The sequence below is a fragment of the Zophobas morio genome, unplaced genomic scaffold (assembly GCF_036711695.1).
Source record: "Zophobas morio isolate AGI-343-1 ecotype UQ-CSIRO unplaced genomic scaffold, CSIRO_AGI_Zmor_V1 ptg000044l, whole genome shotgun sequence".
Taxonomy (NCBI): domain Eukaryota; kingdom Metazoa; phylum Arthropoda; class Insecta; order Coleoptera; family Tenebrionidae; genus Zophobas; species Zophobas morio.
Genome location: NW_026972149.1, coordinates 7,304,279 through 7,329,213, shown reverse-complemented (window position 1 = coordinate 7,329,213; position 24,935 = coordinate 7,304,279). Strand labels below are relative to the sequence as shown.

General features: G+C 40.7%; 2 protein-coding genes across 13 annotated transcripts; one reads left to right on the top strand and one right to left on the bottom strand.

Moving 5' to 3' along the window:
- The first annotated feature begins 3,585 nt into the window (after positions 1 to 3,585).
- Positions 3,586 to 8,547, top strand: LOC135141539 (SRSF protein kinase 3-like). Of its 4 annotated transcripts, none has more exons than XM_064072736.1 (7): positions 3,586 to 3,690; positions 3,776 to 4,463; positions 6,890 to 7,108; positions 7,155 to 7,437; positions 7,501 to 7,663; positions 7,710 to 7,930; positions 7,978 to 8,547. In XM_064072736.1, exons 3-7 carry the CDS (start codon positions 6,915 to 6,917, stop codon positions 8,434 to 8,436), a joined length of 1,320 nt encoding a protein of 439 aa, XP_063928806.1. In that variant the 5' UTR covers positions 3,586 to 3,690; positions 3,776 to 4,463; positions 6,890 to 6,914; the 3' UTR covers positions 8,437 to 8,547. The 4 variants fall into 4 exon arrangements, with proteins under 4 accessions (XP_063928806.1, XP_063928804.1, XP_063928805.1 ...); XM_064072734.1 differs by having other exon boundaries at positions 3,776 to 4,534; XM_064072735.1 differs by having other exon boundaries at positions 3,586 to 3,724; positions 3,776 to 4,534.
- Positions 8,548 to 8,602: 55 nt separating this feature from the next.
- Positions 8,603 to 23,649, bottom strand: LOC135141538 (neurofibromin). 9 transcript variants are annotated; one of them, XM_064072723.1, is made up of 26 exons: positions 23,486 to 23,648; positions 23,190 to 23,333; positions 22,894 to 23,086; positions 22,623 to 22,841; positions 22,283 to 22,530; positions 21,838 to 22,083; positions 21,325 to 21,789; positions 21,083 to 21,276; positions 20,851 to 21,034; positions 20,560 to 20,746; positions 20,469 to 20,510; positions 19,963 to 20,413; positions 19,087 to 19,913; positions 18,571 to 19,039; positions 17,833 to 18,234; positions 17,543 to 17,782; positions 17,298 to 17,489; positions 16,989 to 17,250; positions 16,531 to 16,935; positions 13,410 to 14,972; positions 13,104 to 13,362; positions 12,799 to 13,052; positions 11,572 to 11,763; positions 10,112 to 10,314; positions 9,877 to 10,063; positions 8,603 to 9,827 (listed from the first exon to the last, which is right to left on the bottom strand). In XM_064072723.1, the coding sequence occupies exons 1-26, from the start codon at positions 23,543 to 23,545 to the stop codon at positions 9,510 to 9,512; spliced, it is 8,406 nt and encodes a 2,801-aa protein (XP_063928793.1). In that variant the 5' UTR covers positions 23,546 to 23,648; the 3' UTR covers positions 8,603 to 9,509. The 9 variants fall into 9 exon arrangements, with proteins under 9 accessions (XP_063928793.1, XP_063928796.1, XP_063928795.1 ...); XM_064072726.1 differs by lacking the exon at positions 11,572 to 11,763 and adding an exon at positions 10,847 to 10,933; XM_064072725.1 differs by lacking the exon at positions 20,469 to 20,510.
- Between the last annotated feature and the right edge of the window lie 1,286 nt (positions 23,650 to 24,935).

The window sequence follows — 24,935 nt, the reverse complement described above, 5'->3', positions numbered from 1 at the left end:
CACTCGGAGAAGATGAAAAAATACGTTTCCCGTTTCCGTTTCACTTCTATCAATGTAAAACAAATCCCCAATTACTAAAACAACCAAATAAGCATCGAAATTGCGTCAAAATAAAATCGAAAACCATAACTGACAAAGCGCCACGTAAATTACACTATAAATGTCTCTACTTTCATAATGATATAATTACGCAGCTTTTAAAGCTTCATAAATCTTCCAGATACACATGCTACAGACGTAAGTACAGTGTACTGAACGGTTCCCGACGCAACACACCGGTGAAATAATTATAAACTAATCCAAACAACAACACACCGTCTGACTTAATTGGGCCCTTTGGGCCTTCACCTGCTGCGTGAGGTGGTATAGACTAGGATAACGAGCGCGAAAAGTTTTTACAAGACGAAATAAAAATCGAGATTTGCAAACAATTCCTCCCTTTTTCTGAAATTGTACCTCTACAAAGTTTCTAAATTGAATCGACAACACTGTATTGATTACACTGTTGCTCTAGACACTTTAAAATTTTGTGTGATGATTTATGCATATGACCTAAATGGACAAATGTGGTTTTGTAAACGGGACACCACACAAGATTGACTTTTGTGTCTATAAATGTCACGCATTTCGACGCTGTGGAGGGATTAAATAAAACGGTAATTTTTATAATAATTAGGTTAAATCAGGGAGATTAAGCTTCGTTGTATGCTTATTAGTGGCGCGCATTTTAAACCGGGTTTTGGGAGATTACCAACTTATAAAAAGTACGGATAAAGGGTTAAAGAGCTACTAAAACATTAATATTTAAATTAACCCGAATAAAAGTGCGCAGTAAGGGCGGAGTTAAGTGGCTGTGAAGTGAAAACTTTGATTATTATTAAAAATGTATAGAACGCACACAAGGTAAGTATTTAAATTGAAATTGATTATAGTCAAACCAGCGCTGGATTATATATGAGGCGCATGAGGCGCGCGCCTCAGGGCCCGGGGAGACAAGGGCCCGACAGCAAGCGAACAAGTCTTAACTTAAGTTCAAATTAATGCTTAATAATTTAGGTTCGCTAATTTATTATTTTAGGTTGTTTTTGGTTTTTGTTGAGAGTTTTATGTTTATTTTATATTACAGGAAAGACAGGAAATATTTTTTTGTTGTTTTTATGAAAAATATATTTTATTCTGATATTATATTTAGTTTCTTGTTTTTTACACGTAAGTCATGTTAAAAAAATTGACAACAATCGACCCAGTAGTTTCAGAGATTATCTGTCTAATAAAAATCGGTGACGGCAGATAGACAGACAGACAGACGAAAAAGAGAGACCTATTTCTTCGTATTCTAGGGGTTATGAAAGATCGAGAAAACGTAAGAGTAGAGAGTCGATCGACGGACAATACTTCTTTCGCTTACGCTCGGAAAGTAAAAATTAAAACTAATAATGTCAAGATGAAAGGGGCCAGGGGCCCAGTATTTTTGCGCCTCAGGCCCGAAGATTCTTTGATCCGGCCCTGAGTCAAACTCACACGCAATGTCGGATCCTGTTCTCAGCTGTAACTTACATATGATCACTGATAATTTCGCTGATAAATTCGTGGAACGAGCGAGACTTGATAAGCGTGAAATTACATGTGATACTCAGACTTATTTTCTCGCTATCTGAGGTCAGCCCCGCTGCAAGAACCTTTTCGACAAGTTGAATAATTCATTCAGTAATTACAAAATTTTCCTCAAAAAATAATTACGGCTTAAATAAAGAGCTACGAAAGTAATTGCGAGTAGATAAATAAATAATCAAACACTAGCAGAAACTTGGGCGGAAGGAAATTTGCGGAGTAATAATTCACAAAGCTGAACTGTTAGAATTTAAAAGAGTTTTTTCTAACTCATGTTTTTAAATTGTGCCTGTTTGCCCGTGCCGCGTTCCTGACACTTGAAGAACGCATTCACATGTTTATTTCTTGTTCGTGTAAATACTTCAAAATGTACGTTAGTGCTGAATTTTTCATAAATCTGTACGCGCAAAAGTACACAATAAAAACTCTGCTTGCAAATTAAATTTAAGGAGATGTCAGCGCGACGCCACCTAGCGGCGAGTGTCCGACTTTCAGCTAGAAAACTGCTTGTCCACTGGACGCGACTCGGACGCGAAATGTTTCTACACACTTGAATCGATCTTTCTAAAAAAGTCGCGCAGATGTTCGAAATTTTCTCAACAGATAATCGCCACTAAGACTCACCATTTTCTCGGTCCATCAATTATTAACTCAGACAGAAAACACACAAACGTATGAAATATGTAAGCAGATGTTAACGGTGGGAAAATAAATTACATAATGGAAAAGTAAACATAAAAGAGCTGCAAGACGCTGTTTGGGTTTTTATTCCCGTCTGCTCCATTATAATTCCGTTCACAAGCTCCCAGCCCCTTTTCTTTATACCTTTTATAGATATTTCTTCAGACTCATATTTCGTTTTTAATTATTCACAAATCGATACAACTTTAAAACGGTTCTTTCAATTACTCTTTATAAATTATGGTAAATTTTAGTGCTGTTTATTTCAGTGACCAGTGTATAACTCTTTCAGTGTCTGGTTTCTATTCCACTCGATATTATATCAGTGAATTACCTCTGAAAGAAATAGGAGCTCAGAGTATCTACTTATTACTTGAGGGACCATCCGAGGATGTGTTGGGTTTGCCGAATGACACTCTTCCACTCTCTATAAATTGTTAAAGCAAGAAGTCAGTAGTGAATTACTGATGTTAGAGAGCTTCGTTTTTATTACCAATCATTTGTCTAATTGGCCTGACACGGAACCCAAGATCCTACAACCGCAATCCTCTTTGATGCATCTAACTCAATTTTTAGTTCTCGAGGGACTACCTGGAACTAATTTTATAACTCATCTAAGAAACTATAGATTTGTTTTTTTTTTAGACCAATTCGTAGTTCTCTCAGACGAATATATCTGCTTCTAGATTAAAAAAAAAGTGTTTTGACGGCCATTTTGTCAATAATGGCGACATTTTTTTCTTGTCGACATTTTGGTAAAAAATTATTTCCTGGTGTTTTAAGACTTCCGTAGTGGGAGTGTGTTCAGTTACGACGTTTTTTCTCGGTTAACTCGTGTCTCCGGTTTGAAGGAGAGGAACAAAAACCCTTGTCTCCGCATACGCTTATATGTATGGGCTCTTCACAAATAGATAATTAGTCGGCGTACAAAGACAGAGAATGTTTCGCATCACACAGAAGTACCTGTATGAGAAATTAGATCTTACAAAGTTCGCGGCGAAACCACTATGTCTACTTGAAGAATCTCATGTTGTGTTTGAATAGCAGACTCAAGTAGATGAAATGCAAATATCAAATGTTTGAAGTAACTAGCTAACAATATAAATTAGTTGTGACAAAGGTAGTAAAGTACGCATCGATTTTTGGGCGCCAGAAGGCCTGCGGGCGCTCCTATTCACTAGATCGATGTATTTCTTGTTTTTCTTTTCTCCTTGCATCATATTTCGCGTCCCGCTTTGTAGCAGAAGTAAGATAATTACTTGTACCGTCGCGCTGTATTTGGGTGAAGTCCACGTTCGGAGAAGGTCGGTGCTCCTGCTGCGAGAAGGGTGGCAGTAAGGCGTTGAGGGTCGTAGAGAAGAAGTGCCCAGGAGTGTGGCCACTAACCAGATTAAAAAGGTGCATTTCGAAGGGTAAAGAACTTGCGGTTTCAGTAATCAATTTAATTTCCTTCTTTCGGGTCGATTATCGAACGGTTTTCCAGGTCGCACATGCGCGCCTTCCCGCACCCAGTACAGTCCTTAGTGAAGTGCTGAAAGTAGCGTAATCCCCATGTCGCGGGCCCACACATATCACCTGATAATCAGCCACCACCATTATGACTGATTCGCATGAGGTCCTGGCAGGTGTGAAGCAACGGGTGACAAAGTTCAGTGCAACCGGACACTTCGCGGCAAGCTCGTGCTCCCAACAGGCTTCATCCTGGCTCCTGAAGTGCCCAGTAGTTTTCAGACCACATCCCGAGGTGCTCTGCTCTCACGGTCCGACAGCGGCGAGGATAAGCAAACCCGCTCCGAAATTCACTCCTCACTCGATACCATTCACCTCCGATCCCGGCCTGCGTCGCTGGTGGAAGAAGGGATCTACTTCAGCAGCTATGGCAAAAAGAGCACCTTCCGCAAGGAGTCCATCGAAGAAGTTAAGAGTTACGATTCCTATTCCTCAAGGCACTACTCCGCGCAGCTCGACCAACGCTCGTGGAGATACAAACACCAAATTCCGTCCGAACACTATCCAGCTCCAAATAGAGACTTCGGGGACAGTGATTTTTCCAGAACTCGATACCACTTTCGTGAACCTGAAACGAATCGCCTTGACTACCTCTCGTTGTCTTTGTCCCCGCCGACCCGACGCAAAGAATCTTCTTTCTATGCTCACGAATCCTTGTCTTTGTAAGTTGCTTACTTACAGTTTACAGCCGATGTGACGTAAACACCTACCCGATGGCTATATTAAGCGCCCGGTAAACAATACCATAAAAAACGCGATCGATTATCTACATGTATTATTTGCATGCACATTATCAAAGCCACCGCATGCTAGCACTGCCATCGCAACCTAATCCCTCACAACAGTTTGATTGCCCAAGTTTCTAGAGCCATCTTATAAACCTACAACATAATTAACTTACAACTAATATCCAACTAACCAAGACTACTCTTGAAACTTTACACTCCCAAAGGTCAATCGTACTTCACCCAAAAGAAATGATAAGGTCATTGTTTCAGCAGCACTTATTTACTTCTGTTGTAGTCATGTTTGTACCTAATCCTACCAGCTACGCCAAAATCGAACGGACCCTCACTACGGACTTTTGTGGTGATGTTTCCCCACAATCTACATCCAACTACTAGAAACAACACTACAGAGTTCAACTTTGGCTTTGACTTTTATTAAGTTGGTTTGTTTACAAAAAAGTAAGGCTACCGGAACGTTCGTAGGAAAAATCTACACACGTCAAAACGTCTACGACTGTGGAACCTTTGTCACAAACTCGGTACTCAAACGAAATTCATTTGATTTTAGATATAATTCGGAACAGTACTTACGGCACGTGTTTAAAAATTTAATTGTTTAGAACATTTTAAGCTTTACTATTGAAAGAAATCACATATTTATCAGTTTTTAGAAGTACTTGCATCACACAGGTGTAGCAAGTTCTAAATTATTGAAAAACGAACGTCATGACATTGACATTTGTCACACGTGTACAGAAATTCAATTATTTTAACCATTTATGAGATTAAAAACTTTTACTATAAATAAAGGTCACGTGGTTTGTCAATTTTTGAAAGTACGAAGCGTATTTTAGTCACACAGGTAGAAAATGAACTGCATATTCTTCACATTTGTCACGATTTTTTTTAAAGTACTTAACCAAATTGTCAAAAATTAACGTCATACTTTTGACATTTATAGCACGTGTTCAAAAATTAATATTTCTGTCATTTTAAAACTTGTCAAGGACGAAGCGTACGTCTTCAAAAATTTGATTATTTTAAATGTTTATTGCATTTTAAAACTTTTGTCAATTTTTTAAAATCCGAAGAGTAGGTACTACAAATTATCAAAAAATTAACTTCATACTTTTGAGATTTGTCATACGTGTCCAAAAATGGTTTTATTTTAAATCGTTTAATATTGCCAACAAATAGACTTGTCATTTCGCTTTCATGGATGTCTAGATTATAAATTTTTGTCACGGTGACAATTTCTTTTGGAAAATTGTACAAATTGTGGGTCACGTGTTTACAAAAACATTGCCAGAACGTGGAAAAGGGTGTTGATACGCGAAAAACGCCATTCGGACATGGCGCCGTAATAAAATTTCGTGCTTACTATGCAGTTGTCAAAACAGTACCTGAAATTAGAATAGTTGTTTTATTTTAGTCTAATTATAACACAATGATGTACAGCGTACACAAAATGAGATTTTTTTGTTAATTTTAGCCCTCCCAGATGTCGTTTTCCTGTTGACATTTTTGCATTTTTCTAATTCAAAAAAAAAACATAATGAACAAAGTCAAAAAACACGTGTGCGTAAGTATAAAAACGTAAAAAGGCCTTCACAAATTAAATAAAACGTTAATACCTCTTTCAGAAATTGGGAAGGTTTCAAGTATTTTTATGTGACCCGTTCGGTTGTTTGTGCGAGTTTGGTTCCGCACTACAATAAAAGCACTCCAAAAATCGGATTAAAAAAAGTCAAATTGCATCAAAGTGACAACTGCTTGATACTGTCGGTGACAAAAAATAATCGATTTAATTAAAGCCCAAGTGACAGTTGTGATAATCGAAAATTAGTGCAGAGTTTGTGACATATTCGCGGCTTAAATTATTCAACTGCCAAATATATTAACTAAAAATAAAACTCAGATCGGTACAATTTTAATTTTGTGCCTTTGCCAAACAGTAGTGACGTAATCGGTTCAAGTTGGAAGAAATAAAGTTGATATCCCTACAACTGCCCGGGAACTTCGGATTTCGATGGATGTCGAAACACGAGACATCTGCTTTGCTAACGAAACTATCAAACCCGACTTAAGTTACGAACATGACTTAGCCATACAAGAATTCTTAAGCACGCTTTGCGTAACCATATTAAACAATATTTTGTTACCGTTCGTGTATTTTGTCTGCTACAACTTGATTCTTATCATCAATGACGATGACTACGAGGCTTGTAAAAGGGAAGAAACGGAAAAAGAATCACCTATGCCTTTGCACAGAAAATACATATCCAAATCGTGTTCGCCCTTTTACTAGTAATCGATATACCTGTCTCGGTCTTGTCAAAACTTCACCGTTTTGTTTGCAGCACGCCATCGAAAAATGTAGAAGAAATGAATGAAGACGACTTACACCGAATTGTCGAAAGCGAAAATAACTGTACTTCGTCCCAAGAAGACCCCAAAAGTTACGATGTAGGTGGCTACATGCCTATCTCAGAACGAGATATTTTAGGTGATAAATACGAAGTTTGTCGAAAATTAGGATACGGACAATTTTCTACCGTTTGGCTTTGCCAAAATAAAATGTAAGTATGAGGAAGAATACAACTTCGAGTAAAGTATTTGTTCTAGAACCACTGACTACGTCGCAATTAAAGTGTCTAAGTCTCAGTCAAAACTAAGTGCGTTAGCCAAAGACGAAATAAAATTGTTAGAAAGTACGAATTCAACAAATCGTGATCACTCCGGTTTTAGGAACATAGTACAAATGTTTGACTATTTTTGTTGTCAAAGTATTAATGGCAATCACACTGCCATTGTTCTAGAAGTAATGGGACCATCATTACTACATTTAATTAAGCAGAGCGAATACAGGGGCATACAAATCCCCGGCGTCCGAAGAATAATAAAACAGGTAGTTGATCGAACCCACTGGATTGAGAAAACTGGCACAAGAAAACTATATAAATCCTTCTAGGTTCTTCAAGGTCTAGAGTACCTTCACGACGAATGCGGTATTATCCACACTGACTTGAAACCCGAGAACATTCTAATTAAGGCTAAGGAACCCTACATTCGCCAGATGGTTAACACCGCAAAAAAGTTCAATGAACTAGGAATCGCCCTCCCTAAAACTTACGGTACGTGAAGGACTCCAGCAACCCCTTTCACATTTCGTGATTCCAGTGACGTCAGATCGTTGGAACAACTTGCAAAGTTACGGGAAAGACGACGACTCGTACGAGGAAGTCCAACTTTTCCGGACAAAGTCCTATCCTGAGGATCCCTTTCTGTCGGAACTCGTTAGTTTTCGGAAGAAACATTCTGAGCCTAAGTTGAAGGGACCAATGTGGATCGATGCCAATATTGAAGTTAAGATCGGAGATATGGGGAACGCTACCTGGGTTGTAAGTTTTCGGCACAATACCGTCAAGATAGTGGTGTTTTTTTCTAGAATAACAAATACAATTCGACTATTCAAACTCGGCAATATCGTGCGTTGGAGGTGATCTTGGACGCTGGGTATGATTGCCCTGCTGATATCTGGTCGGTTGGGTGTTTAGCGTTTGAGTTGGCTACCGGCGAATTCCTGTTTTACCCGAAATTGTACGGCAATTTCTCTCTGGACGTGGACCACATTACTTTAATATGGGAAGTCCTAGGAGGGATCCCCAAGTATATAACGAAGAGGGGGTCAAAAGCTGATCTCTTTTTTTCTAACGGTAAATTGAGACATATAGAAGAAAAGCAGCTTAGGATTTGGAAGATTGAAGATGTTCTTGTTGATAAATACAAGTGGAAGCGTCTAGATGCCATACCATTTGCTGGCTTTATAGAATATTTAATCGAACCTGACCCAAGTTTGAGATATACTGCTTCAGCGGCACTCAGCTCCGAATGGATTAATGAATAAAGAATTATTCCAATCATGTATCTTTACTGTTAGAAGACTGATCATTTTCGTTCAAATTGTGTTTCCAATTTTGTTGTAATCTGTGATTTCTAATAAAAAACATAAAACCACTTTGTTGTGTTTTGGGTAATAATGGGGGGTCCTGCTTTACCATTCAAACACAGCGTTTTCTTATATATGTAATATCATAGATACAAACATTTTCCATATTTAAGAAACATACATATTTTCATTTATACATTAATCTATCACAAATAGAATTTTTATGTAAATGTAAACGAGGGTGTTAAACGATAAAATTACTTTTTAAAACAATCAACTATGAACGATGTATACAGTGAAGTCTCGCTAATCGCTTTCACAGTTTAATAAACCACACTTCTACTCCGCCTGGTCTGGTCCCTTGCGCTTGATTATCGAAAGCCCACTATATACGCTACAAAATAAATATAAAAACATTGGATAAAACAATACTCTAAATTGTTTGTCATAGAGTCTAAAGATTTGTACATCAGAGGGTAATGATAGTAGAAATGGATATGTGAAAAATTCGTAAAAATATACAAGAGTATAGGAACTAAAAATAAACACACAGAAAATTAAAACTTACACGATAAAAAATACTGAAATGGATGCTTACAACTACGAATAACAAAATAGTTGATCAAGTCTTCCTTTGGAAATAAAGTGAACACAAAATGCGTAACAATAAAATACGTAGCTTACAATAGAGAGATATAGTAATGATCACGGTTAAATGCACGAGAAAATAAGTTAACTTAAAGAAAATAGAATTAATTTTTGGTGTTGTCATACAATAAGAGAAATTAAAACTAATTACCAATAATACTAACTGCGACTTGTAGATTTTATTGTACATTATCTAAACATTCATTTTTGTGCAACTTATAAGTAACTGCTTTGTACAGATCGTTTTCACATATCCTTCGATACAAAACAACATGTAGAATTTTTACGATTCAAAGAGAGAAAAACAGTCATTAAAATATTTCAATAAAACATCAGTTTGAGATAAACTCTCCTACTTAAAAAAATATTCGTTTTCTAAGAATTTATTTATGAATAGATGACCCTTCAGAATGCAAATGCTTGTGGGGTTTTATACCACGTTGCTTGCTAAATGGCGGACGCCCCAAAGAGGTGGTGCTCCCCCCCTCTAGATCTCTCGCGATCTCTTTCTCAGTGGGCGAACCCAGAGTAAGACTCGAGAGACTAGAGGACAGGTTCATATTTGAACTAACACTTAACATTGAAGGATATTGCTGCATTTCACCATTCTCTCCTTCAGATTCTTCAATAGGAAGACAAGTTTCGACCATCGCTTCGAGACAGTTCACGAACAGTTCGCTACTTTCAGCCGTGTTGTTATACTAGAAAATAAAATAAACGATTGTGACGTCACGGTGTGTGATGTCATACCTTGTTGAACGGTCCGGCGAAACGCCAAAGCCCCCCAAAACCGCAGCTTTGCAAATAGTGAAGTTGTTGTTGACTGGTATCCTCGCAAGCTATCATATTCTGGATAATACTTCTGACAGCGCTTAAAATAACTTGGTCGTGACAGGTGGTTAAAACATTATTAATTTTCATATCCAACAAGTTATAACTGAAAACACCGTTTGAATGCGTTGCAAAAAACAAAAACTCAACTCACATAACGGGGAATACTTTTGGAAAAACTACTGCACCTTCGGCGAGGTACTGATACAGTATTCTAGTTTCTGCTTCGTCAGTACTGTATTTAACGAGAGTTGCTAAGACGGTTAAAACTAAGGCCTGAGTTGAAAAGTCTGTTAGAACTTCAGGATCAAGAAGGACGTTATTTTCGTTGCTTACTGAAACCCTGGTACTGCGGTTCTACAAAAACGGAAATGGGTAAAATATGTTACTGATAAATAGAAGTAAACACACCAAATCAAGATGCCGTAACGACGAATTGACAGCCATTCAGCATGCAGTGCAGTTAAACTAAAAAGTTTAACTTATAGATTTATCAAATACTTAAATACTCACAACTGTTTAGTGGTTGGCATTGATAAACCTATAAATGCAGATGGCGCTGGGGAGGATTCCAAATGCTTCATTTGAGCAATTTCATAAAGTTTTTAACAGTCGAAAACTAGCTAAACACCCTTCTATCATCTACTCAGATTCTTCAACTCGTTCGAGTTGAAGATCCTTGCAGCAACTACGTTTTGAGATTCAAAAATCGAACCTACCGTTTTCCGTGGCGACTAGGTTAAAAGCTTTGGAAAATTGCTAAAATGGAGATGTTCAATCCGCTCCATTACCACGAGTGTAAGGTAAGGGCTGGGTAGAAAACAAAAGCTACGATAGTTGATTTGGTGAGAAAAAGCAGTGTAGTGGATTGTTGATAGTAGAATATTACCTTATCATCAGACTCATCGAGAAGTTTTTGCTCTTTGGCGGTTGGCACCGAGAATGAACGTTGTGTTTTGAAGAGGGCACGTGCACTCTGAATGGTGGCCACCCCCAGAGAAGGCATACAGGCAAGATAAGCAGCAAGGATTAGTATGCATTATGCGGCACAAATATTCCGTAACTTGGTACATGTGCAAAATAGAGGGTTTTCCAGGCATTAAACGATACTTATCTCTCTATACTCAAGGGGAAAGTACAGTGGCAACAACAAGGACGAAACAAAGCACCATCAGGGCTACCACATGTCAAGCGAAGTACTGACGGTGAGTCCAGTCAACCGGACTGACTCCAACGAACACCGAAAAAACACGCCGGCAACCCCAAACCCGACCAAACACAAACACTGGTCGTTTAACCAGTCTTAACTTAAGTTACTCTGACGATGCGAAGCTTAGTGTCTTTACTATGTGTTCATGAAGTAATCGAGAAGATCTAGACTTCGATGGAATCAATTCCGACATGTACGAAACTGTTCTAACCTAATTTTGCCCTTTACGCCAACGACAGTTTCGTGAAGGTCGAAATGGGTCCCAAATCCGGTCGGTTTTTGACTACTTCGCCTGAACTCCGATGTGGGAACCCCGCAAACGCTAAATTACGAGAAAAATGATGTTCGCAATGAAAGATTTGCAAAAAGTAGTGACAATGCTGCGTAAGGCAGGCAAGTCTTACTTTAATGGGAGGCACGGGCTGGCTATGTGTCTCACTGTTTAATGCATTGGGTGTTGGGTTCTGCTGAACGGGTACTGAACTAGAACGCTGGGTGCGATACAGAGGCCGGGTCAGGCCCCCATTTGCCTGAGGTCCCGGGCTCTGGGATAAGTCTAGACTCCGCCAGCCTTTACTGGCTGCCGAATTTTCAACCTGGTCAGTTATGGCACGCCAATTACTATCAATTCATTCCCCAATTCACAACAATACAACTACCGATTTACCCACTCGATTTCAGATTTTCATTAAAACACATAAAGCTAACCCCAAAGCTCACGCCAGAAAGAATTCGCACACTTTCACTCATCGACAACAACAATACAACAACGACAAGCAGCAGTTGCCAAATTCCACCTCATAGATCTCCGTAAAACGAGCAAAAACGTCACACTTGTCTTCTACAGCCAATTTGTCATAACACAGCTTCGATCCTGTTTTTATTAACGATATTTTCGTAAAAGTGACCCGAAAATGGCGCAGTCGCGGTAGGATGAAAATCACTATTTCCTTTCTGAGACGAAGTGGCACTGTTTTTGCAAGTTAAGCGCTGAAAGCAAACGACGAGTTTGACTTTGACGAAAAATAGTTGCTTTCGTTGTCACACTACACACAGTAGGTTTTTAGGTTGAGTGACTCGGAAATTTGAAACAACAGTAAGCCCACTATGTGCGAAAGCGACGCATACACTCGTTTTGACACTCACTACACAAAAAAGTTTGACAATTATAAAAAAATGTAACCTCAATGCAGACAAACGGAGTTTGCTCCTGTGACAAGTTTGAAAAAATCACAATATGCTCCCATTCAAAACAACAAAAAAAGATTGAATCATGCTTCGCATTGGAGATTATCAAACCGGCAAAAACTGATGAATGGAACGATCGTGAACATAAATTCACATCAATATCAAATCGAAACAACAACGAACATACAACGACGTGAAATTGAACTGAAAAATGGTGTGAACTCATTTTCGATAATTTCCAGAAACATATACGAAAGAAACGTTACTCGTGCAGTTGATTAATTGACCAAAAAATCAATACTACTACTACTGTAACAACCCTTGATAAAAATAAAATGTGTCCATTAAACATACTAACATACTTTTACAGTTAGGAACAAAGTTGTTATTAGTAGCAACAATTTGACTACTCCATTACAAGTATTTAAATGTGGAAGTCCTACCTGGTGTTGTGGTGGCTGTTTATGTTGCCTGGCTTGAGCAATGGCCGATTGATCTAAAAGATCCCAAGATTTTTGGCGGCGATTAACGCCGCTACCCGTATTGGAAACATTTCCTGAGTGATTACTTTGGTGGCTCATATTTGTCATGTTCTCGTTCATGAAATTCTCTTGCGAGATCGAATCCGACATGTTCCGTGAAAGAGAATGTTTAATATGGCAGCGACTTCGGACTTCTTCGGATACACCAACCAAAGCTGAAATCAATCAGTGAGTGTGAATAGAACGCGCTTCTCGTGATGGTTTACCAGTGAGGTAGGCTACACTATCGGGTGTCACTTCGAACTTATCCCGCCGCTGCGGTTTGGCAACAATAGCAAGCAACATGGTTAAAACCCGTGATGTCCGTGAAACTGTAGTTGGTGTGGGATGGCGGTATCCCTTGAGCAAATGTCCTACTAAAGCAAAATGAAAGTTCGCCTTAAAGCTAAGCCCCACAGCGTGATCGAGTTGCTTAAAATGCCACTCTAGCGGTTCCCTTGTCGACATCATTACGTTCTCAAGCGTCTACAACCAGCACGTTACACAAGAAAAACTCAGACCCTTACAATTACCCTGTCTTCAAAAATTCCCTGAGAATCCAAAGTATGCAAATTCTGTTCAAGCAAAGCCAACCCAGAAGCGTACAGGGAGACCTCGTCCAGCTGTAGAACGGACGTGGCGACCCAAAACAAGGCTTTATGGATGGGAGACTCTGGCCTTAGCAAGGGCTGCAGCCGCGTCAAACACATCACTAACGCCTCAATGAGAACGATGTCGCTGAAACTTTCCAACGCCTTAACCAGAATCCGCAAAAGCTGTTTCATGTCGTGATCAGTAATACTCTTACTGATGCACCCGAACACGATGAGGGCCCTCGGTTGTAAAGCGGGATTAAAACAGAAGGCGAAACTTTTGGCGAGCGACGTCCAACTGTTGAGCCAATCACAGTCGGGGATATCGTGCATGCAAGCTTCCATTATTTCTAATAAAGCATCAGTTATGACTTCGAGGGAAGTCAGCGAGAGTCTTTCTCTGTCTTGCGAAGCGCCAGAGAAACTTCGTTCGGTCCCAAACCAGCGCTCGTTCGGGTGTCGATAACTAGATCTGAAGGCTGTCACAGCAGCTGACTTAACTTTACTAATACCGAACAACAAATAGAATTTTGGTAGAGAAAATTCATCTAAAGATAAGCGTAAAACTCTTTGGGTTTCTTCCGAGAAAGAAGGTTTCGTACAGGTACACAGAGAATGAATTATATTAATAACGAGCCCGTGAGTCGAGGCTCGCATGCTTAGAGATCCAGAGCACACCAAGAAAGTTACTGTATGGAACAAGTACGGTAAATGACGAGCAACATCTAGACAATTGTTAAAAGACAACATCAACAAATATCGCGCCAAAATTGCAATATCGTCCCACATCATGTGCTGTTCTAAGAGCGGAGTTGGCGATTGACACGTTTTATCGACAACTCTACAGAGCCTACCAATAACTTTCTTAGCTACCAACTGCACATTCGCCGACGCTAGCGCAACAGCAGTATCCGCCATTATCTCCACCATCGGAGACCCTAACCCCGAATTAACCGACCTATGTATAAAATTATCCAAAACCATATCTATTAACTCAGGAACTTGACCTATGGACCCCCAAATCTTCGCCTGAATTGAAGGATACATTTCCACCTCTTCGATCGTCAACAAAATAAGCTTTTCCAAAATCTGCGCCACTTGCTTCTGCCTCTTATTCTCCTCCGACGGCTTACAAAACTTCACCAAATTCGCCAGCCACGGCGTCATGTACTCCAAACACAAGTGCTTCAACTCGATGCTCGAAACCCGGAATCCCTGGATGCATTCCTCGAGGAATTCCAGAGTCAAATGTGGCTCGTTCGTCGCCAGCTTTTCGGACACCGACTTGATGAAAATCGTGTTGTTGGAAGGAATGCACAGCCCTTGGGTTTCGAGCAGCTGACCTTCGATCTTCAGGTCGAAGGTCGCCGTCAACGCACACAGCTGATTGTACGCAGCCGTGCGGAGATTCGGGTCGGAAGAACCCAAATTCAGCAGAGCCATGTTCAGGAGGGTCCCCGGAACGTCCTTCGGCCGGATCTTCTGATGGACCGTCACAGAATCCTACAAAATAATAACATGACCACCGCGAACCAACAGCGAAACGTGGAGGTCTCACGGAAGGACGACCCCTACCCCGTCTTTCAGAAAGATGAAACACCGTCGAGGAGAGTCGAAGGATTGCTAGTGCGTCTTTCGGAATGATGGAACCAGGTGAAATCCAGCAGAAACCTATCGAGAAAGGTCAAAGAACCGCTGCTGCGTCTTTAGGAAAGAGTGAAAAGGCTAAGGTCTGAGAAAAACTGTCGAGAAAGGTCGAAGGACTGCTACCGCGTCTTTAGGAAGCATGGAACGGGGTGAGGTCCAGGCAAAAACCGCCAAAAAAGGTCTCACGGAAGAAGGACCCCTACCCCGTCTTTCAAAAAGGTGAAACACCGTCGAGGAGAGTCGAAGGATCGCTAGTGCGTCTTTCGGAATGATGGAACCAGGTGAAATCCGGCAGAAACCTATCGAGAAAGGTCAAAGAACCGCTGCTGCGTCTTTAGGAAAGAGTGAAAAGGCCAAAGTTTGAGAAAAACTGTCGAGAAAGTTCGAAGGACTGCTACCGCGTCTTTAGGAAGGATGGAACGGGGTGAGGTCCAGGCAAAAACCGCCAAAAAAGGTCTCACGGAAGAAGGACCCCTACCCCGTCTTTCAAAAAGGTGAAACACCGTCGAGGAGAGTCGAAGGATCGCTAGTGCGTCTTTCGGAATGATGGAACCAGGTGAAATCCGGCAGAAACCTATCGAGAAAGGTCAAAGAACCGCTGCTGCGTCTTTAGGAAAGAGTGAAAAGGCCAAGGTCTGAGAAAAACTGTCGAGAAAGGTCGAAGGACTGCTACCGCGTCTTTAGGAAGAATGGAACGGGGTGAGGTCCAGGCAAAAACCGCCAAAAAAGGTCTCACGGAAGAAGGACCCCTACCCCGTCTTTCAAAAAGGTGAAACACCGTCGAGGAGGGTCGAAGGATCGCTACTGCGTCTTTCGAATGATGGAACCAGGTGAAATCCGGCAGAAACCTATCGATAAAGGTCAAAACACCGCTGTTGCGTCTTTAAGGATAGGCGAAAAGGCTAAGGTCTGAGAAAAAGTGTCGAGAAAGGTCGAAGAACTGCTACCGCGTCTTTAGGAAAGATGAAACGAGGCAAAAACCGCCAAAAAAGGTTAAACAATCGCTATCGCGTCTCTCGGAAGGGTGAAACGAGGCGGACAAAAGCTATTGTGTTTTCGAAAAGGGTAAAAAAGAGATAGGTCCAGGCGGAAACTATTGAGGCGTCTTTCGGGAAGGTGGGACGGGACGAAACCCGGTCAAAAACCATCGAGGACGGTCGAAGGTCCACTAATCTTTGATAAAAAGTGGAAGAAGGCGAGATCCGGACAAAAACCCTCAAGGATCATCGAAGGATCGCTTTCGACAAACCGTCTTCGGAAGAGGCAGAAAGCGGCGCGATACTAATAAAAACCGGAGAAGTCGGGGCAAAAACCGTCGAGGACGTCGCAGGAGCGCCGGGACGTCCTCTAAGGGGGGTGGAAGACGGCGAGATCCCTCCTTTCGTGTGACCTCCACGGCATGCAATGGACTCACCGGCTGGCTGAGCTCCCAGCGGTTCCGTATATGTATAACCGCTTGTACAATGCTATCACAATCGTTATGAATAAAACTAAGAGGACCGCTTTCGTTCGCGATCGTCAGAGTAAACTGGTTGTCGTCCACCAAGCACACCTCTTCGATTTCGGACGCGTAGTAAACGTCGTTCAGGAGCACTGAGTGGGACAAGACTTTGGTTTTCTCTGACGAGGTTATCTGAATCGCAGTTGGTCCTACTTTTATTGCAACTTTGGTGTCCTTATGTGATAATTTAAGTGCGTTGTTAAAAACTTTTAAATCTTCATCTAAACTTAGAGTAGCACCAGGCAATTTTTGCTGATCGAGTTCGATGAATTCCGTCAGTTTGTTAGGGGCATCAATAAAGATCAACTTCCGATTTCCCTACGACACGATTGTGAGAGTACCGGGCGGTGATTTGGTACGTACTTACTTACCTTGAGAGGGGCCAAAATGCGATCATGAAATTTGGTGTATTCACGAACCCAGCTATTACAATTATAAATATACGCTGCATGAATATTTTCATAGGCAACTTCAGGCAAAACGTAGAACCACTTTTGTAAAAATTCAGTCCTAAACCTATTATCTGAGCAAGTGTGCGTAAAGTCAACTACTAATTCGAACGGAGAATGACAGAAAGGCTTTAAAGTTAGAATCACATGATAAATCAACATGTCGCCGTTAGTTTCCCCGATTCTGTAAGTAAAGGTCACTTATTGTGACTTAAGTCTCCGGGTACTTACTTGTATCTCCTGGCGATGTAGTAGAAAACCGGAAATCCAGCCTTACTAGTTCCCGCTTGGTAGAAGATATTCAAGGATTTAATCGACTTGAATTCTTCTTTCTCGTGCATGTTGTGTTTCACCATCAACTCCTCAAACTTCGTCGAAGACATATCGATAGAACTCCAGCGTGCGTACGAGGAGAACAAAAGACTAAAAGTGAACATGTAAACACGATTTTCTCGTTTCGGACTTTGACAACTCACTGCGAATCGACAGGTTTGTGTTCCGGTGGACCCAAATAAGCTAACAATGTCGCCATTTTATCAAAAGGTCTCCGACCAACAGCTTTGTGATCTCTGCTACTAGACAAATAATCACCAATTTTCTCCTGGTGGTTCCACAACAGTCTATGCAAAGCTAGCACATTAGCGTCACTTATGAACGACATTGAATGAGACGTCTGATCAACAGTCTCACAATCGGACGCAATTTGTATAAAAAATCTACAAAATTACTCATCATAACCGCTCGAACTTATTATTATTCATTATACCGTCTCCCGATTTCAAAATGGGCTCTCAGGAAATCATTGAATGGCAACATGTGCTGTTCCTTACTAAATTCGACATGGTTAGCTATATTTTGGAGAATTTTCGACATCAACATGAGCCCCCTTTTCACAGACGTCGGGACCTGCTTAGTCACAATACCCATCTCTTGCGGCGAAACGATAGCGGGATTAATAAATCGCAGAAATATGACAGTACCAACAGCACCGATATTATGTTGCGGCACTTGCGGAAAGCGTTTGCTCAACACCTGGTAAAGACAATGGCACATCGACCTCAACTGCGGCGGAAACTTATCCGCACTACTAACAATCGCGTCGAACACTTTCTGCGTCAAAGCGATCAAATTCTGCCTGTTTTCTGCGATATCTTCGTTAGGCTCTAACCTGCAAGCGACAACCGCACCACGCATCAGTAACACGAAACTCGATTTCCAATTGATACGAAAATGTGAAGCAAAGCATGAGCGTTGCAAACTTTTGCGCAGTGACGCAATTCCTTCTGCAACCAGCGGATCAAGCAGAAAGCCGCAATTCCTCGCCACCCGTGAAGAAAAAAAACTGCTCCAAGCGATGCCTTTATCCCCGCAGATTTCGTGAAGTAGCGCAATGCCACATATATAACGCTGACCAACGGAGGATTAGCTCTATTTTAAACTATATAATACAGCAAAAGTTTGTAACGCTCACTCGTATTTCAAACCAACCCTCAGTCCGACTCACCTGGCCGGATCCACCTCGAAACTACAACACGGATCGTCCAACAGCGGACGAATTAACGGCTCCAACAAACATTGTAAATAACTAGCACCATAAATTTTAAAACAGAACGCCATTATTTTACTCCCTAGAGAATTCCCGCGGAACAAAGTTTGCATACAATCGGAAACTTCGACCTCCCGGTAGAACATGTTCCAGAGCAGCGGCGAGAGCAAGTGTTTCGCGTCGAACAGCGTCACGAAAACGCGCGCCAACTCGTCCATCTGGCTCGTCGTGACTACGTTAGCCAAAGCCATGGCTATGGGAAGCTCGCCCTTATCGCTTATCATTGTCACGAGTTGTACCAGCTGCTCGAACCTGTCCGCTAACACCGTCTCTGCCAACGTGTCGAACTCAGTTCCTTGTTGCAGGATCTTGGTGAGGACTTCCATGAAGGCGGCGCGAGTTTGCAGGTCTTTGTTGTACCCCAGATCTGAGACACGGGGTTTTGGTAAGGTGTTGTATCGTTGTGGTACTTACCGATTGAGTGCATCAATCCGCTGTCGATGTTCGCGGAAAGAAGGTTCGACATGGCTTGGATGGTGGCGTTGCGTAGAGTACTAAGTTTCCCGGCGTTGACGCGCTGTCTTTGGACGTCTTTTTCGACGTCCGCGGCGTCGGAGCAGTCGTTCAAGAGATTCATGAAGAGAGTGAAATACTTGAGGAAGAGTTGGCTTTTGGCTTCCATGAGGTCGCCCCGGTCGGACTCCTCCGGTTGTAGGGGCAACCCCCTCAGAAGCGCCGCTACGGCCTCCATACACGCCTGATCCAAATCTCTGGTGATCATAGTAACGTCGCCCGAACTCGGCGGCGCGATTTGATGGGATGTCCCCATCACCCAATCAGTCAAATACTCAACTAACTTATTCCTAAACTTCATTTCTTGCCTAAAAGCTAAATCATCACGTCTTTTCATCATTGCTTCAACCAGTTGACACAATTTCGTTTTTATATGTATTGCATGAACCGTCATGTCTAAATGACGTACGTATCTAACAATCGCAAGCATCATCCCTTCTATGCTCGTCACACCTAAATGCTCGCTCGGTTGGTCGTTTTTCGTACTATCTAGAATATTTTTCATTATAAAAATAATATGCTCAATAAATTGAGTGTTGACATCTGAAACTACAACTTGGCCTTGTTGATCGAAAAACTTATCAACAATGGTTTTGATTTGCTCGAAAAGAATAGGATATAAAGCTGACGACATTTCGTGACCCACCAGCTCCTTGACGTGCTTTTGGATCTGTGCGCCGAATTTCTCGTTGTTGCAGACCAACAAGGGTAGGAGCAGATCGACGAATCTGCAACACGTCGCAGTAGGAACGGAGGGTTCGCGCATGCGCGACTTACTGTGTGACGGGACAATACTGCCGCTGCTCCTGCCCGGACCCGGTCAGCACGCTCGACTTGCGGCCCTCCGACGTGTTGCTACCGATCGAACTAATCGTAGACGTAGAAAGACTGGAGTGTGACGATGCGGACAGAGTCGGTCTCGACGGCGACTTCCTCTGTAAACACACACCTCCCAAAGCACATAAAAACCCTGTCATGTTGGCCCACTCATTGATCTGCTCTTCTAGCTCGTGCTCCGAGTTCTGATGAGACGCCCTCCTCTTCCCCATGGACCGATGGAACGGCTCCATCTGCCCATCCTCCACCTTCGCCTTCGGGTAAGACGACAGGTTCTTCGACATCGAGTTCCAGTTCATGAAGGTTTCCTCCCACGCGGGCTGGACGCCGTTAACGCAATGCTCGATTTTGCGCAACAGCGCCATTATGCGCTTTTGTAAAGCGGCACGTCCTAAAGAAAAGCGATGTACGACGGTTCTAACAATTCATGACTTAACGATACTTACCGTTCGCGTGTTCTGGGAAACACATTCTAGATTCCCCGCTGGCTGTTATTGTTTAAGTATTACTTAACGGAAGCGAAGGGGAGGTACTTACCTGTGGTTAAGACAGTAGATGCTTGCGCTAGTTCTTGATAAACGTGGTAATTCGGAACGAGGTAAGTGACAGTGACTTCGTCGGACCCGCAACGAATCTCTGCCTCTTGACAAAGCAAAGCAAAACAACTCATGGCGACTAACGCCGCATCCATGTCGATGCTCCACAAATACATGAAAAATACGACCTGCGAAATACTTGAAGTCATAACCGGAAACGCACCTGCGGCTCCCACGTCAACTCCTATCGGTGATGAAGGGAGCCGTGGGTGGGTGTCAACTATGAACTAACCTCTAATTTAATGTGCGCTTGTTTGCAAATCGGTATTTGGCTACCGAGATTAGCGTACTCCTTATGTCTAGATAAAAACGCGTTTCTACAAATCAAAATTTCTCTCAACCACTTCAGAATATCCGTATAATTCATAATTTGGTGTTGAATAAGTTTTTGCGATATAGAAAACAGCACTTGAGAACTGAAGCAAAAGTTTTTACTTGTAGGTCATGTGTGTACCGGGACGCACCTAACATCCCAAAACGTATTAATTGGTGCTTCAGGATTCCACACTTCAATTTTTTCAGGATGATGTAAAACTAATAAGGCTTCCATTGCTTCTTGTGCGACGTCTGGCATGGTAGGTTGATGTACAAGAGATACCAAGCCATTAATCAATTCTAATGTAGAACTTTGTATTTCGTGACCAGCTTTACCTTGATTCTGCAAACGGAAATAAATTGATTGTTGGAGCGAAGTAATTGTACATACGTTTAACATTAACATGGGATCGGCATGAATCAAACGCACCATATACAACAATAAATTCCTATGTCCAGGCACTTCTTCGGCTCTTTCCTTAAACTTAGCTTGAGAATCTTTACCTTTAAGTGTTAACGATTGTATCATTCGTAACGGTGTGTGCGCGATGTATCCCTGAGCAACTTTATTGAGAGTATCAGTAAACATTGCTCTTAACTCGGATGATTTACTATAAACTAGATCTATTTTGGGCCACCAGTGTAACTTTGATTCAGTGACTATCCGATACAACGACCTAACTAAAACGAAATGGTACACCGAAGGAGAATTTAAATTGAGGCAAACTTTTAAAGCTTCATTGTTGTGCGGTTTGATACGAAAACAGGAGACAAAACAATCAATCATCAAATCCATATCTTGAGAGAGATAATTTTGTCCTCTGGAGAACAATTTTGTCGTATTAAAAAGTAGCGACTACAAAAAAACCATCAATTGAGAACCGAAAAAATCCTTACACGTTACTTTAAGATCGTTAATCACACTTTGAACCAACGTGAATGCGACGTTATTCGAGTCCTTGTTGTTAATGTAAGTCGAAGCCTTACACAACTTGACACAGGTAACGGCCGCGGCTTCAGTCAACTGCTTACTCGAATTCCCATGTGGTCCAATCCCGCGTTTTATTGCATCGATAAATTGCTTCTTTTTATTATGCCTGGGTGAACACGGGGCACCACTATCCGCGTTCACGATCTCTTCAAGGACTTTCTGTAAAAAAAAAAATACAAAATCGCAATAGTGTCAACTCAATCTGAGCCCCCAAGACGAACCTGCGCCACAATTATACAACGAAACACAAAAAACACGTGATCATGGTGACGTCAATGCGCAATCGACCGTTTCGTGAATCTCGCGCAACTAAAATGTCACGCACGTCGTTTTGGCGGCTCACCCTGTATATACTTACAGGAGCTAAAATTAGAAGCATAATTTGTAGCGACCAGACAGCGGCTCTGCCTTTCTTGTTGTCAGCAAAACTGTCTAAAATGTCAAACAGTTGTTCACAGCACTTTGACAATTCCTCGTTTGTGTTTTTCTGTAGTTCTGCGAATTCGTAAGGGTAATGATCCATCCAGTTCCAGATAGCTTTTTCGAGCGAATTAACAAAAACAAGATGCGCCGATTTTTTGAGTAATCGGAACTTTTGTATGGCCTCTGTAACGCAATTTTTTTAAATGAGACAAAGTTTGCAGGTGGATTGCGGTTAACACATACAATAATTGTATAAAAATCGGTAGTCAAAGTACCTGTTAGGAGTTTGGTAAGTCTATTAACATCGACATTTATGTGCTGAATTAGTTCGATATCACTGTAATCGGGATTTTCGTCTGGACACGATGCAAGCTCTTGTAATTTGGATGAAATTCGATTAAAGACAGCATTAAAGAAATTAACACTCAAAGCAAACAAAACTTTACTGGCTAACACTTTTATTGCGTGTGTGTTGGGATTATCGTTTGACATATCTAAAACAAACCAAGTGAATAATTCAACTAAAATTCAATCTTTACTACTGACCTAAAAATGCACAAATTTCCTTCAACAAAGATTTTAAATTTTGATTTTCTTCCATTGTAAGAGTAATCGAATCTTTCGGTTGTTGGCTAAAACATTTCTCTAAGGTTTCTAGAACTATAAGCAGACTGTCATAGTAGTTTTTCTCTAGTTCTGGACCATGTTGCCGTGGTGCCCCACATGTTCCAGTCTGATACTAAATAAAAAAAAATACATGCAGTTAACCATTGAGCCAACATTAACTTTGTTGAAATAAAAATCAGCCAACAATACACGTAATAACGAATATAACAACTCACCAGTTCATGTATTCTTTTTAAAACTTTAACAAAACCATCTAACACCAAAGCAAAACGATATTTTGAGATCTGAATAATGCAAGTCTTGTTCTGTTCCTCATTTATTCTTGAATGGGTGGTTTGAGGCCCAATTCGGCAAGGCAGCTACAATTAAAACCCCTCAATTACTACCATTTAAAACCCTTATCATCTTAAATTTAATTTCCATCCTGGTCCATCATGTAAATATTGATTAGAAGGTGGGAGGATATCTGTGTACGTTCCTCACCTACAAAACCGCGTTAACGCATACTAACCTGTTCCTCAAAACGCACAATCAAAGTATTAGCCCATTCTCCTGGCTTTTGTGTTGCCATTTTATTAAAAATACAAAATTTTACATTATTAGGACGACTTTAAAGTGTTGACATTTTTAGATTAGTTGTGCCATTTGACAGCAGTTACTTTATATGCGTGTTCTCTACCAACCACAGTACCAACCTAGGCGACCAAGAAAACTAAACCCACGCGCTAAATCGATCATGTTTCACCAGATGACGCCTTCGCTAATCTGAATTTGTAATACGTAATACGTCGATCTTATGCATATTCAAATGTAATCACGGCGACAGTTTCTATGTTTATTAACTTGTAACTTATAATTTAAAAATTGAAACCCGAGGCAACTCATACATCTTATTATCAAAGTTTACGACTTGTAATGTTTTTATGAATGTATTATTCAAATATTGTTTAGAGTTATAATTAAATTAACCGGATTTTTTACCGATAAATCAATCACTTAATATTATTCGAAAGTCGAATTGAGGTTATGTTTGTTTGACAAGTAACTCGTAATCTGTTGGATCCATCAGTTAAGGAATGTAATTTAAAATAATGTAATGTAAAACATTGGTGCTGTTTTAACTGTCAAGCCGTCAACACTGTCGATCTGTCAGTTTGATGAAAAATTGGCGTGAAATTTAAACTGATTTATTTTACTGGTCAACAACATCAACGTTAATAACAGGTTAATTTACCGGCGAGCAACTTGGGTATTGTTATTAACTCACAACACTAATTCCTAAAAAAAACAATGAATACGTATTTGCATAAATTATAATTTATTACACGGTAATACGTCAATAGGTTATATATACTTGGTACTATTAAATACAAGAATGAAAGTAAAATAAAATCAAATCTATAATACCATACATAATGTTTAAAAATAATAATAAAATATCAGTAGGCTATGGACAAGTCATTTTTTTTTCGAAGATAGAAATTTTTAATATGACGTCAATATTTTTAGTCCGTCCAGCGAATTTAAAGGTGAGATAAAGACGTTTCGCGAACAAATTACACACCACATTTTTTCTACGACTGCATTTTAATAGTAAAATTATTTAAAAACTGTCATTAAAATATGGTCTTTTGAGAATATAATTGACAAAAACAAGTCAGTCTTAAATTGATAGATTTTAGTTGCATGTTTTTTTCGACTCACGTCTTTCCTCTTTCTTTTTGATTTTAGTTCCTCTCGTCCTGTATTCTCAAAAATTTTAATAAATATACTTTTCTTTTGCTTCTGTGTCATGCGCAGTTGTATTCCCAAGGGATACAAAAACGCATCCCTCTAGCTTAAGCACCACAATTCCAAATCTTAACTTGGCCATAAAGTTATGACCCCTTCCGAAAAGTGTTTTTTTGTAGTAATGAGAATCGTGGCTTAAGATCTAAATGTTTTAGTGTAAAGTTATCGTC

Bases quoted from the DNA above. Each gene is read 5' to 3' on its own strand.
- LOC135141538 (XM_064072723.1), bottom strand. From the start codon at position 23,545: ATGGCAACACAAAAGCCAGGAGAATGGGCTAATACTTTGATTGTGCGT. The intron at 20,747-20,850 runs GTTAGTTCATAG...AGTATTTCGCAG, and splicing joins AAGCGCACATTAAATTAGAG to GTCGTATTTTTCATGTATTT. The intron at 18,235-18,570 runs GTGAGTCGGACT...TGTCGCTTGCAG, and splicing joins TTCGAGGTGGATCCGGCCAG to GTTAGAGCCTAACGAAGATA.
- LOC135141539 (XM_064072733.1), top strand. From the start codon at position 6,559: ATGGATGTCGAAACACGAGACATCTGCTTTGCTAACGAAACTATCAAA. The intron at 6,837-6,889 runs GTAATCGATATA...TTTTGTTTGCAG, and splicing joins TCGTGTTCGCCCTTTTACTA to CACGCCATCGAAAAATGTAG. The intron at 7,664-7,709 runs GTACGTGAAGGA...TCGTGATTCCAG, and splicing joins CGCCCTCCCTAAAACTTACG to TGACGTCAGATCGTTGGAAC.